This window comes from Rhagoletis pomonella, unplaced genomic scaffold (assembly GCF_013731165.1).
Source record: "Rhagoletis pomonella isolate Grant_MI unplaced genomic scaffold, Rhpom_1.0 Rhpom_scaffold_00006, whole genome shotgun sequence".
Classification (NCBI taxonomy): domain Eukaryota; kingdom Metazoa; phylum Arthropoda; class Insecta; order Diptera; family Tephritidae; genus Rhagoletis; species Rhagoletis pomonella.
Genome location: NW_023458560.1, coordinates 82,129,660 through 82,144,039, shown reverse-complemented (window position 1 = coordinate 82,144,039; position 14,380 = coordinate 82,129,660). Strand labels below are relative to the sequence as shown.

At 37.2% G+C, this 14,380-nt stretch overlaps 1 protein-coding gene across 1 annotated transcript in view; it reads right to left on the bottom strand.

Annotated features, from left to right (window-relative positions):
• The window catches only part of LOC118741473, a 231,099-nt gene that overhangs the window by 24,700 nt on the left and 192,019 nt on the right, over positions 1 to 14,380 (bottom strand). Inside the window, exon 3 of the mRNA XM_036473464.1 lies at positions 9,607 to 9,788. Within this exon, the coding sequence (XP_036329357.1) occupies positions 9,607 to 9,788 (182 nt within the window). The remainder of the gene's footprint in view (positions 1 to 9,606; positions 9,789 to 14,380) is intronic.

Genomic DNA, 14,380 nt, shown 5'->3' with positions numbered 1-14,380 from the left:
AATCACAATATTTACTTGCGTCCACAGTATTTTTGGCGTAGAATTCCATTCTGCATTTTCATTATTTATCGAAGTATCGATTTTTATGGGAAAAAATTTTAAGATCTTTTATTACCAATTTTCGATATATGTATGTCCATCGATATACTATTCGAGGGATTTATAACGGCGTCGTAAGTGTCGTATTGTTGTATGTCGTAAGCTTTAAAAGCTTAAATAAATGTTTAAAGTACGTGACACCCCAATCAACTATTTACCCAATTTACAATTTCACTCATAACTCCTTTTGACTTGGCCGCACTTTAATAAAAACCCTTAATTGTGGTGTATTTACTTTTAAAACGTATGGCAACATTGTTATTGCTGTTTGTTCGTGAAAAGTGCTACAACTTGTGAACACATTTATAAACGCGTTTTACTAAAGGCGGGTTCACCGTTCGTGTCCGGACAACTTTATATTTGCTCTCAAAACATTTTTGCCGGAGAGGGTGATGATGTACGGTTCGCCATTCAGTCCGGCACATTTGATTTTGTTCTGAAGCAAACAGCTGATGATATTGTTGCCTACATACGATTTTGAGGGCAAATAATATATGCAATTCGCTGCAAACGCATACAAAGGAGAACGCGGCAACCTGCATCATCCAGTCGTTCGGACAGAAAATCAAAATCAATTTGATTCGAACAAAGAGTGTTCAGCACATTTTTGTCGCTCTCTCAGTGAGACAGAGTGGGAAAGGAACGCGTAAAATTACTAACAAAAAGTGTCCGGACACGAACGATGAATCCGCCTTAATAGGGCATTCGCACGAGGCGATTTTACAGGCAACAAAAGTTGAATACGAAGTTGAATGAGAAGTTGAAAGTGAAAAAGTTGCCATCCCTATTCAGACGAGGCGATTTTCGATTCAACACGAATCGTTATTTACATTATTGAAAATGAATTAAATCGCAAAATTTGATCAATTGGCATAAATTTGGTAAGCCAAGCGTTGGTAGAAGTGCTTTTAGCGAAGCTGAAAGATAAAATAAGAGTAAAAAAGTAAAAAAGAAAAAAAAGTATGATACAGAACAGTGTTGGCATTTTTGGTACAATTGTACTTGTTTATACAATTTCATTTACAATATACTTTCCTACTACGCAGTACTTTTTAGTAAAATTTTGTAATGAATACTAAAAATATATAGCTCTGAAAATTCACAGCAAGAAATTTTTTGTGTTCTCTTTGGTTCGCCTGTTCGTATTTACCTTTGTAAGTTTTGAAAAATGGCTTCAACGAACCAGTATAATATAGCCTAGTCAAATTTTTAAAGAAACTTTTCGATATTAAGTTTTATTAAAACAAAATGTCGAAGTCAGCGTCATATAGAAACAAAGTCTTCGTTAGTTATAAGAAGAGATTTTCGTAAATATAATACCTTTACGGCACTCACATATATCTTTAATTTTAATTATCTGTTTATAAAATATAATGTATTCTTTAAGAAAAACTGTACAAACCTAAGATTAAATCTTTGCGAAACATCCAAAAACCAACATACTTTCGTAAAAATTTCGAGCTTTATTAATATTCTTTGGTTTTTAGCCCATTCAATTTTAGTATAATAAAGTTCAAGTTTAAAGTAGCTGGGACTTACCGTTGAACTTGGCATTTTTTTTGTCGACGATGTCAGCCATTTTCTTCCATACGAAGTGTGTCCGACGATTTTTTTATATGGAGAAAACTAGCAACACCTTCATCAAAGAAATCTTAAAAAACTTAGTTATATTAAAATTTAATGGGCTAAAAAACCGCACGCTCAAAATAAATCTAGGAAATCGAATTAAAAAGCTCGAAATTTTTACGAAAGTGTGTTGGTTTTTTTTAATGTTGCATAAAGTTTGAACCTTGAATTTGTACAGCTTTTCTTAAAATATAAACCGTATTTTTACAAAAAATAATTAAAATTGAATACTATTAAGATAAATGGTCAAATCTTGTCGTAAAGTTTTGATAAGCACTTGAAATGCTATTAAAATGTCAAATTTTAGTACTGAATCCAAAGGAAAATGTCTCTTTTATCTATTAATAATAACTTAAATATGCTTTTTGTTAAGATGTATACCTGAAAATGTGTGCATACATATTTGCGTTAAATGCAGTACATGTGCACGTGGAATCAATTTGTAAAAGTGTAAACTACGTAAACGTATGTACATAAACAATAAAACTTTCTCATGAATACCATAAATTCATTGGTCTTGAAGGGAATGTACTAAGAAAATATATGAGCGAATTAAAAAGTGTATACAATTTATAGCCGAAAAGTACATTTTTTGTATAGATTTCGTACTGAAGGAACAATTTAATTTCCCAACACTCAGAATGTAAACAAACACAGGGTTGCAAGGAAAAAAAGTTGAACGAGCTCAAAGTTGGCTGGCGACCAACTTTGTTGAAAGGGATTAGTTGAAAGGCCGTTCGGACGAGGCGATTTTTGCTTTCAACTAAAAGTTGCCTGAAAAATCGCCTCGTGCGAAAGCCCTATAAAGTAATTGATAATATATATATTAAAAGTACTATATACGCAACTGAACATTGTTCAGGGTTTATTTTGCCGAAGTGTGTACGTAAATATAGTGTTTATTGTGTGAAATAGCGCCGAAAGGTTAGTTCAAATGCCAAACTAAATTGCAGCCGAAATGTTTAGTTAATTGCCCAATGTTTTGCGGGTGCGGGGCGGAGAAGGCGGGAGTGACCCCCTAATGGGGCACTTTACGAAAAGCGCCCCTCCCCCTTTCAGGACCTGCCACAGACTCCTAGGGCAGGGGTTCCCAACATTTTTTCACCTCGGCACCCTTGTGCCAAACAAAAATTTGCGGCACCCCTACTCTTCAAATGTTTACAAAAACAAGAAAACACAATTCAAACTTTATGCCCTTTTAGCTTTAATGTGAGGACTGAAATTGTTTTGATGATTTCATTATTTCCTTTAAGTTTATTGGGAGCTTTGACAATTTTACCCTGAAATCATTTGACGCTGAATGCTTGCTGGTGTATTTGTTTTTAACCGACTTCACACAAAGGAGAAGGTTATAAATTCGTCGGAATATTTTTTTATTATTTTTTTCTATGTATGTTACCGTATAACTTTGGACCACGTTAACCGATTACTATAATTCTTTTATAAAGGAAAGGTGTTACCTGACAGGTTGTTGTTGTAGCGGCTACAGGTTAGGGTTTTCGGGTTTTCCGGGCATGCGAAGAGATGTTTCGAGTCGTGAGGCGTCTCTCCGCATGCCGGACACTCATTTGGCACATCTGCGTTTAGTCTGCTCAGGTATGAGTTTTACCTGCTGCAGTAGCCAGAGCGAAGTTGGGCTATTGTGGTTCTTGTCTCCCGAGGCAGATGAAGCTTCGTCTCGTCGATTTCCGGTGGTTGTGTGCCTAGAACGGCATTCACAGGTCTGGAGTCTACATAACTCGAGACTGACTCCCTGTGAATGCCGTTCAGGGCCTGTCGGTATGCTGACGGATCCAGGGGCTACTTAGTGAACCTCTGGACTTCGTCCGTCAATTCGTAGAGATGTCTTCTTACGTGCCTAGACGAGGGAGAAGTTTCTGGTTGGGAACCACAGATGTGGCCACCCAAACAGACAGCTGCTTGCAGAGCATTATGTTATGGGGTGTGTTGAGAAATGCATCAAACCAAAGCATCAGACGCATTTAATTCTAAACTACAATTGATGGAAATGTCCAATATGCACAACCACGATTAAATGCCTAATTTGAACTTAGTTGCGTAAATAAGGCATTTCCATCATATCGTTGCCTTAATATAGAAAGGCCCTATCTCACATCGTCGCTGAAATGCACAAAGCCGTAACTAACTAAAATCTTTTATTGCATAAAACGATTTGGGGCCACATAATGCGATCAAATGCATCATTATCAATTAAAACGTAAATTTTCGATTTTTAGTTAGTTACCGCTTTTTGCATATCAGCGACGATGTCAGATAGGGCCTTTCTATATTAAGGTAGCGATATATAGTTTAGAAGTAAAAGATACTGATGCTTTGGCTTGATGCATTTCTGAACGCACCCATGCTCCTTGACTGGAAGCATTTTTGCCTCGTCATTAAGGTGGTGTTTTGGCGACATCAGGAGGCATATAGTCGCTCTCCTAAGTTCGGTGTTTTGTGCTGTCTGTAGTTTCATCCACTGCGTCCTATTAGTCCCCGGTGTACACACTGGTGCTGCGTAGTTTAAAACTGGCCGCCCTATTGCCTTGTATGTTGCCAGCAACGTTTCTTTGTCTTTGCCCCAAGTACTGCCGGCTAGCGACTTGAGGACCTTGTTGCGGCTCTGTACTTTATTGACAATAGCGATTGCGTGCGCAGAGAAGGAGAGCAGACTGTCGAATGTTACTCCAAGTATTTTGGGGTTATTCATTGTCGGAATTGGTGTATCATCGACGTGAATTCCCAGCGGTAACCTGATCTTCTTCGTCCAGGTGGTGAACAAGGTCGCAGTGGCTTTATTATTTATTAGGGGAGAGGGCTAGGCACTTTTCAGTGAAGAAGCGAGAAAGCTCGGAGAGATACCCGTTTACTTTCGAACACAAGTCATCAATTCCATTCCCTCGGAGAGATACCCGTTTACTTTCGAACACAAGTCATCAATTCCATTCCCAGTCGCCATGATCGAGCAATCATCGGCGTAAGAGACAATCGAGACTCCCTCTGGTGGTTGAGGGAGCTTTGAAATATAAAAGTTGATCAGTAGCGAGGAAAGGACACCACCCTGTGGAACCCTCTGTTTGCTCGATTTGTCTGTAAACACTGCCGACGAGTGTGGACCACTCAGATACTTTGCCGACCACCGTTTGAGCCTCTGAGGGAGAATGGAAGGCTCTATATCATCTAGTACCGTGGAATGGCTGACAGTGTCAAACGCCTTTGGCAAGTCCAACGCTACTAGAATCGTTCTCTCACAGGGACGGTTACGCTTCAGGCCACGAGTTATCTGAGTGTTTATGGCGTTAAGTGCTGTTGTTATACTGTGCACTTTACGGAAACCATGCTGAAGCTTTGCTGGGGTCAGGTGGTTCGTGAAATACGGGAGCAGCAAGGCCTCAAGTGTCTTCGCTACCGGGGAAAGGAGTGTTATCGGTCGATACGAATCGTCTTTGTTGGCTGGTCTCCGGGTTGAGCAGTGGGACCACTCTCCCCATCTTCCAGACGTCTGGAATGACGAGAGTGACCATTGACAAGTTGAGGACCTCCGTTAGGTACGCTACTCCCGTAGGACCCACATTTTTCAGCATCAGCATGCATATTCCGTCGGGTTCAATGGCTTTTGAGACTTTCGCCTTCCCCGATGGCTCCCCTTACCTCACCGCTGGTGAAGACAAGAATCACACTGGGGTTTGGCAGTGATCCCTGATACGGGGATCTCCAGGATCGGCCTGACGAAGGTTGTCACGATCATCGGCTAGAACAGCCGCTTCGGCAGGGAAATTTGGACGTCGGTCCGTTATGCATCCTTCCGGTACGAAGCGAGCTGCAGCAGCGCTGATAGCCCTGCGGAACTTACGTTCACCAAAGTGGACGTCGGTTGGTGTGGGGAGCGCAGCGAAGGTGTTTTCAGTAAATTCCGCGAAGCCTTTCCATTCAGCTTTAGAAAAGTTGATATAGGTCCGGTGTTCCGTGGAAGCAAAGTCGGTTGGTTTATCGATCGAGATGACTATGGGCAGATGGTCTGATGCCAAAGCCAGCATAGGTCGCCATGATATGCTGTTTATCAGACCAGCGCTGACTATTGTTATGTCTGGCGAGCTGCAGCAGCTGCCCATAATCCTGGTGGGTGCGTCGTCGTTCATTGTGCAGAATGTCTGCTCAGCCAAGTCAGTTCCCCTACGATCGTTTGATAGGCTTGAATGCCAACGATCGTGGTGCGCATTAAAGTCACCTACTACCATACGGTTTTCACCTCTGAGGAGCGCACCTATATCAGGGTGATATCCTTCCGGGCAGCAGGTGACAGGGGGTATGTAAGTTAACTCATGACTCCCACGCCGACGTACGTTCCATGTAAACATCACAATAACAGTATAAGAATTTGAAACACTTGCAATTTTAAGTTTCAAGCGATAGCTTGCAATTCTCCAGAAATGAAACCCGAGCCGCAACTGCAGCTGTGACAACATGAATACGGCAGCTCTTGGCAGAACCATGCAATTAGCTTAAGCAAATTTGTATTCTTACTACTGTCTTTGCTTAGATATTTTTGTGTGTGTGTTGGAAGTAAATTCTTTTTAGAAACGTTAGGAGATATTTCAATGTTTAATAAAGTTTTAGTTTGTCTCTACCATCAAAAGAAATAAGTTGTTTTAATTCGGTCTTCCAATATTGTTGCTATCAGTTGGCATTTTTATTATTTCATCAAATCATAAAGAGGAAGGAAAACAAAAGGATTTTCATCCATCAATTTAGTAGCAGAGTTGACGATTTCAATCTATTTACCAGTAACTAAGTCAAGGAACTAACAAGGAAAGAAGTTGTACACTTTAAATATTTCCAGCTCAACATCGCCTAACCGGATAGCAATGCCCTGACATTCTAAGGTGGTATCCCTGCGGTCGATGTCTGCTTCGATAAGACGATACTGCACGGTGTGGTGCACATACCCTGCAGATTGTAGGAGGAACCAAGAGTTGTTGGCGGCGGCGTGTGGGTGGTGGTGCGGTAGTGTATGTTCAGTGGTCTGCCGTGGTTGTGGTGTGGTCTATTGTGCTGTTATGTTGTTGTGCTGTGGTGTTTGTGTGGAGTTGCTCAGGTGGACTGGGGTTAGCCGTGGAGGCTGCTCTATTTGAGCAGCAGGGTGCCACAAACGACGTGGTCCACTGCCGATGCGTCCGTAATCCTGAGCAGACTCTGAGGTGACCCCACCCTCGCAAGCATTCGACTTGACTGAGGTGGAGTTGTGGTGTAGTCGTCTCTGGCATACACAGCAGGTGTAGGTTTCTGGCCCTGGGTTTGACTCGATGCCAGCCCTGAGCAGAAGAATACGTAGCAAATGTAGCCATATGGATAAATATATAAAACGAAATGTGTATTGTCATAAATATTAAAGCTCTTTCTTATAGTTAACTTTAAGATAGAAAAGCGTAACTTTGACTTCAAATTTAGATACAAAAAAAAAAAAAAAATCGTGGTACAAAGCTCAATAAAAATATTAAAAATAAAAATGTTAATAAGCCACAATAACATTGACAAAAAAAAAAAAATGATAAAAAATGTTACCTAAGTGGTCGCATTGGGTCAGGACTCAAAAGAGTAGTGACACATGCGTACACGCCGATGTTCTGGCAGTGACTTATTCACGTACCCCGCGGGGAGTTAGGAAGCTAGAAAGAGCGCGAGCACGCTCCAAGTACTCTTAACACATTTTTTTCAACTTGAAATGGCCTTGACCCCATGCACCTAATTAAGGGTTAATAAAATCTAAATTTTTTGATTTTCTGGCCGCCATGTTGAAGTTTGATCAAACCGCTTGCGTTGTGTATGGAAAGTCTAAAGAATTTGCCCGCACCACTAGTATATTCTAGCCACTTGCGACACCCCAGGCATATGCTCGCGGCACCCCAGGGTGCCGCGTCACCCACTTGGGGAAGGCCTGCCCTAGGGAACCGTTTGAAAATGGGGAAAAACGGCATTTACCGAGCCAAACTGACACCCGATTTACATGATTCAAGTACTTGAAAGCAATTCTTGCTCATTCTCTTTTGTGTTTTCTATTTGCTTTTACACGTTTTAATTCTGTTGGATTCAAGTTTTTGGTTCTTTAAATGGGAAGCAACGAAAATGCCAAAAGCAAAGCAGGAAAGTTGAAACTATTTGACGGTACAGACGCATGTGTACTCGTCCCTTTTCTTCCCACCCCCTCTCTTCCACATGCGAGCAGAATTGAATTCAATACTTGAACTGTGTAAAAGCAGTCTGAGCAGTTTGAAGTGGAATATAACCCAACTAACATAAACCGTGGGATTTAAAAAAAAAATAAATTATCCCAAGTTTGTTATTAGGCGTTTTTGTATAAAAAAAGTTATTAAAAAAATTTCGCTAAAAATATTGTTATATTAAAAAAAACGCGACAGGTAAAAATGTTATAGTTAAAGTAATATGATAGTATTTTAGCGCAAAACTTCTTGCTGCGTAGGCGGACTTGGGCCGCACTTAGGCATTGATTATAACCCTCAGTAAGTAAAATTCTCTTTTCTGTGTTGCCAAAGAAGGGGGGCTGAAAACCTTTTGCAGAGAACTCCTTTTGCAGAGAACACTTTTCCTAATTTCCATGGAAAGGTTTAAATTATGAATGCTCAGTGGGTTATATCTTATTTTCTTTTGTCTCTCATCCTTCATGTATATTTTAGAGTTTTTATTTTTATGTTTTTATTTATTAAACTTTGATTAATCGGTTAAAATTAAAGTAATAAAGAAATTTATAGCTATTCGAATAAAGTGTAAAGTAAAGGGGAATATAAAAATGTATTGCTGAAGTGGCTGCCTTGAGGAGAAAAAGGAGTGATAAATGTAAGCTAATATCCGAATTTTACAAAAAAAGGCATATTTCAAACCGAATTTCTAAATAAATTAGTGGCCGAAAATTACAAAGGTAGCTGTTAAAATAATGCGTAGACACTTGACTATAAGTGTGTGGAAGTTTTTTATGGATCGGGTCACCCCTTTGGACGCAATACCCCGAAGTAGTTCGGTCACTTAATAAACAGTACCCAATTCTAGAAAACGGGTGATGAGGGGGAGGGGGGGAAGGTGTAAGGGGGCGGCGGTTGAGGACCCCCTGATTTAAAAAATACTCCTCTTTTCTTGCAATCTTATAGTTTTGATATAATTTGTTAAAGTTTTCGTATCAACGATGAATAAGATAGCAAAATAACATCAAACTTGGTGCTGCCAGACTGGAATTTTGAATAATAAAAGCGAATTTTTAATAGGGAATTTTCACTTCGTAGAATTCTCCTTTCTGTGTTGCCGAAGAAGGGGGGCTGAACACCTTTTGCAGAAAACACTTAGGGATTATAACGCTCACTAAGTACAATTTTTCTCTCTGTGTTGCCGAAGAAGGGGGGCTGAACACCTTTTGCAGAGAATTCCATCTCAAAATTAGTTTTGAGGGCCCGGTTTAGAAGTCTCCTCGACTCACTCCTCAAGCTTTTTGTTCAACCAGGGACAGGCGTACGGCTAAGAGTTGGCCGAGACGGACAAGTCTTATCCAAACTTACACGTAGGGCAGCGGTTAAATTAACCTCCGCCTCTTCAATGGCGTTTTTTTCAAGTGTCGCATTAGCGCAGAGAAAATAGCGTCCTCGCCTGTGTCATTATAAAACAACCTAAATTACTTTAGAAGGCTTCACTTAGAATTAAAAAATAATAAGTTTCCCTTGAAAAATTGCATATTTTTATTAAGCTTCTATTAAAATACACCTATGGCTGGTGAATGGTTAAAATATCGTTTGGGAACTCAAACTAAGTTGTTTTAATAAAAAGCCACACATATGTAGGTATGTATAATTAAAATGCTTTTATGTGCACGAAACTTACGAAAGGGGCATGAATATGTCCTTGGCTGGCGTGGAGCTGTTGGTATTGTGGCGATAGCACAACGTGCGCAAAAGGTCCGCTCTCGTTAACATATTGCTGCATCACCTGACCTTGTGGTACTTGTACTTGCACTGGGATTGGTGTGGGCCGGTTTTGTGAAACCATTTGCACCGGTGTTGGACCTGTAAATAAATGAGATATCAAAATGTATATATTAGTTAATAAGCATTTATGGTTTTAGACTGAGCTCTGTAACACTAAAGACGTATTTTACGAGTGCATAGAATTTTTTTCCTTTATCTTTTGTTATTGGCAGTGTAAGTACACACGCGCCACGGCAACTTTTACCGTAGATACGCGGTAAAAATACCGTAGATGTACGGTAAAACTTACCGTAAATTCACGGTAAAAATTACCGTAGATCGCCGGGCGGAACTTCGTTCTGCGTAGGCGGCCCTTTGGACGCGCTTAGCGATCATAACACTTACTACTCAGATTTCTCCTTTCTGTGTTGTCGGAGAAGTGGGACAGAATTTATTAGGAATTATATCTCTTGCTGTGTTTTTTCTTGTATTTCGAGTGCAGATTTACCAATTCATATTTTTTTTGGGTTACATATCGCACACCGTCGTCACAAGAGGTACAACTCAAAAATTAGATCGGGAAATATATGTGCTGGTTGATCGTACAGATTCAACGCAATTGATGCAAAAACAAGTATAACATTAGTTTTCTAGTTAGAGAATATAATCATGCAGAAAAAAATTTTCATTAATTTGAGAAAAATTTTGCAGATTTATTTATGCAAAAAAATCCAGCAAATTATTTTTCCATTGCATAATACTTTAGCAAATATAAATATACGAATTTTTGCAATTTTAAAAAGTTAAGGCACAGATATATTTAAAGCAAAATTTATGATGTAGCTCTTTAGAAATTTATTGATTAGTTTTTATATTTCTTATAAAAATTGAGTTGAAATTTTAGAGTTATGTGAAAATTGTAAACAAATGTTGTGTCTAAAAATGTGGTAGATTTTAAGCCTTGTGTGACTAGATGTGGTAGACCCCCATATTAAAAAAAAAAATACATGGTAGACGTTGGTCAGATACGATTTCAGTACTTGTGTAAGCGGTGTAAGCGAACAAACCAGGTTGTTAAAATCAATCTGGCCAACCTTTATTTCGTTAGGTCTTTTTGACAGATGGCGTAAGTTCGTTCGTTTTTCTTACACAGCCGTTTGCACGAGGGATTTCCTAAGCATAAAAAAATGGAAATACAATTAAGTGAAATACTTTCCGCTTTAATTTAATTTTTTTATTATAACAAAATGGTTTTACGCAAATTTGAATTTCGGTAAGGAAATGTTAAAACTCAGCTGTTTTTCACACAGAATTTGTCTCTCTCTGACGCATTTCCGAATCGTTTTTGTAATTTGACTTCAGTTTTTTTGTTTATATTTCAAATGAAAAATACAGAAAAAACGTTATATCATACGGGCATTGAATATAACGTATACTATATATAATATAATATTAATACAGGGATGGGCGTAATCAGGAAAATGAATAATTGAATAAAAAAATAAGAATAAGTTTTCATTCATCAATTTCAACAATTTTGAAGAACGAATAAATTTTTATTCTTCATTCAAGCACTTTCGAATGATGAATAAATTTGTATTCATCGTTCAAGTAATTTCAAATAACGAATATATTTTTATTCGTCATTCAAGTAATTTCAAATAACGAATATATTTTTATTCGTCATTCAAGTAATTTAGTTATTTGAAAGTGCTTGAATGAAGAATAAAAATTTATTCGTTATTTGAAATTATTTCAATGATGAATAAAAATTGATTCATCATTGGAAAGTGCTTGAATGAACAATAAAAATTTATTCGTCATTCAAAATTAGAAATATTTTGAATAAAATTTTATTTTTTATTTGAATAATAATTTATTCAAAAACGCCCATCACTGATATAATATAATATAATATAATACAATATAATATAATAAATATTATAAATGTAAAAGTTTGTATGTGGGGATGTTTGTGGCTCAATCACGCGGAAACGACTAAACGGGTTTGCATGCAAAGGTGTCATTCTTTTTAATCCTTCCCATTTAGCAATAAAATAAGATCTACATTTCGAAAACAAAAGTGCAATGCCAAAATAAGATAAACCATTTGAATATTCTTTAGAAATTAGAAAATTTTAGGTGTAAAAAAGAACACGCACACAAAAATGTATTGAAATATTACTATTTTTGAAAAGTGCCACTTTTGCACTTTGTGCCAAATTGAAAAATTAAGTGCCATTTGTTTAAAATAGGGCCAAAAATGGCACGGTTTGAGCCAAGTTGGCAGCCCTGCTTACGACCTGGACTTGTAAAAGAGTTACCACCTGTTAAAAAGTTTAAATTTTATTAACATTTAAAAAGTTTAAATTTTATTAATTTAATTTAAACTTCTTAACAGGTTCAATCAAACATTACTATACAGGTGTCAAGCGAAAAAAGTTCAAGAGAGCTTAGTTTCGAAGATATTTTTGAAGAGGGTTGTTACCTGAAATTTTGCACACAGATGGTTTATGACCTGGATTGAAAAACCACTTAACCACTTTCCCAATCAGAACCAAATTTGGCACACTTACCATGGACTTGCCAAAGATGGTCATAGAAAAAATGTTTATAAATCAAGTGGGCGTGGCCCTTCCCTTAGAAATTGCATAGAATTTTCATACTGCATAAAAATCTCTTGAAATAGTTGTGGGAGGGTACTGGATCTTGGTAGGGAGATTGTATAGAAAAATCAGAGTTTTGAAGAGAGCGTGGTACTTCCTATACATACCCATGTAAGAAAATTAGGGCTATAAGAAAAGGGGCGTGTCATATCCCTGAAAGTGTTTGTGGTAGTACAGAAATGTTTCCTTATGTGGCCCATAATAGCCTTCGCTCCCCTATTTAGTTATAGTTTTGCAAATATATCAATGAATATCAGCATGCATGTGCAGGCATGAGCAGAGCACGAGCACATAATGGGCTATCTTGTCTCAATATTCATCGCAATCTGGATGTTAATGTTGACTCGGTATGAAAAGAATTTGTATCTATACCTCGGTTAATTGTATGTGACTTTTCTTTGAGTTGTACTGAATTATATCACAATTAAATACAACTAGTGAACCCGCATGGCGTCAAAACGCCAACATTTAATTAAATTTTTTAAATAGGTGAAACCCTATTCATAAACTTCTAAAAATATTCCTAATGATTAATCTCAACCATTTCTCAGTGATAAGAGGTCTCGCATGGAGTCGGTTTTCATTTCATCAAATTTCAAATCTCCCTGTAACTTCAAAAAATAAAACCTGTGCACATCTATGTAGAATCCCAGTTCTTTAATTTGACTTCTAATTTTGGGAATTCGAAATAACGGTGCAGATATGATGACCTTCAAAAAAAAACAAAAATAGACGACAACTCTAATTAAAAATATTATCAGCCTATAGTTCTCTTAAAACTCTTTCGGTTGACACTAATATTTCGATATTTCATTTATGTACCTTTCGTATAAGTAAAACGAATTCGACTTTTCAAACAGGTGGCAACCCCTTTAAAAGTATTTTCAAACTAAAATCTTTTGCCTGCCATTGTTATAGATACATATTTCAATCAACTGATTAATTAAGTTGAATTTAATTTTTTAAGCACATGGCAACTCCCCTAAATACAGTTTAGAAATAAAGTATTTTCAAACCCATTTCGATTGATACCCATCTTTTGACAATCCATTTAACTTATTAAATAATTTGAGCTTAATTTATTCAAAAAAAATAAAATAAAAATGTTCACCTTAAAGATTTCTTAAAACTCGTTCTTTTGATAACCATATCTTAAAATTTCATGTCACTTATGTATAAGTAAACGAAATACCACTTTCAAAACAGGCGGCAACCCTCTTAAAAATTATTTTCGAACTAAAATAAATATTTTTCGCCTGACATTGTTATAAATATTTCATGTAACTGATGAATTAAGTGGAATTTTATTTTTTAAACACGTGGCAATCCTCCTAAATATAGTTCTTAAATAAAAGATTGTAAACAAATTTCCATTGATAACCATCGGTTAGTAATTCATTTAGCTATTATATAATTTTAGTTTAGCCCTTTAAACTGGGGCAACCTTCAAACTAAGTATTTCTTGGAGCTCTTTCATTTGAAATCCATCGTTAATATTTCATATAAAAAATATGTAGTTCAATTAGACTTCTCAAATAGGTGGCAACTCTATTCAAAATATTTTCAAATTACTACCTTCTTAAACCTTTTTTGTATGACACCCATATAGCGATACCTTATTCACTTACCAAATTCCTTTAATTAATTGAATTACATTTTTTGTGTGTGGCAACCCTCCTATACGTAGTTAAGTTATAAAGCCATTTCAAAACCGATTGATACCCATATTTAATAATTGATTTAACTTTTTAATAAATTTGAGCTTAATTTCTTAACAGGTGGCAACCCTTTTCGAAAAAGTAAAACCTTCTTGAACATCCACACTCTACTAAACCCTTCAATTTGACACCTGACTTGAAAATCGAATGAACGGTAAGGATCTGATGGGATTGAATATTAAAACTTTGAATTTAATTGTCAACAGGTGGCAATTCTTTTCGATATAATAAAACCAGTTTGCACATCTCCAGGCCAAGCGCTTTAATTTGACACCCTATTTTTGAAAATCGAACGAACGGTGCAGAT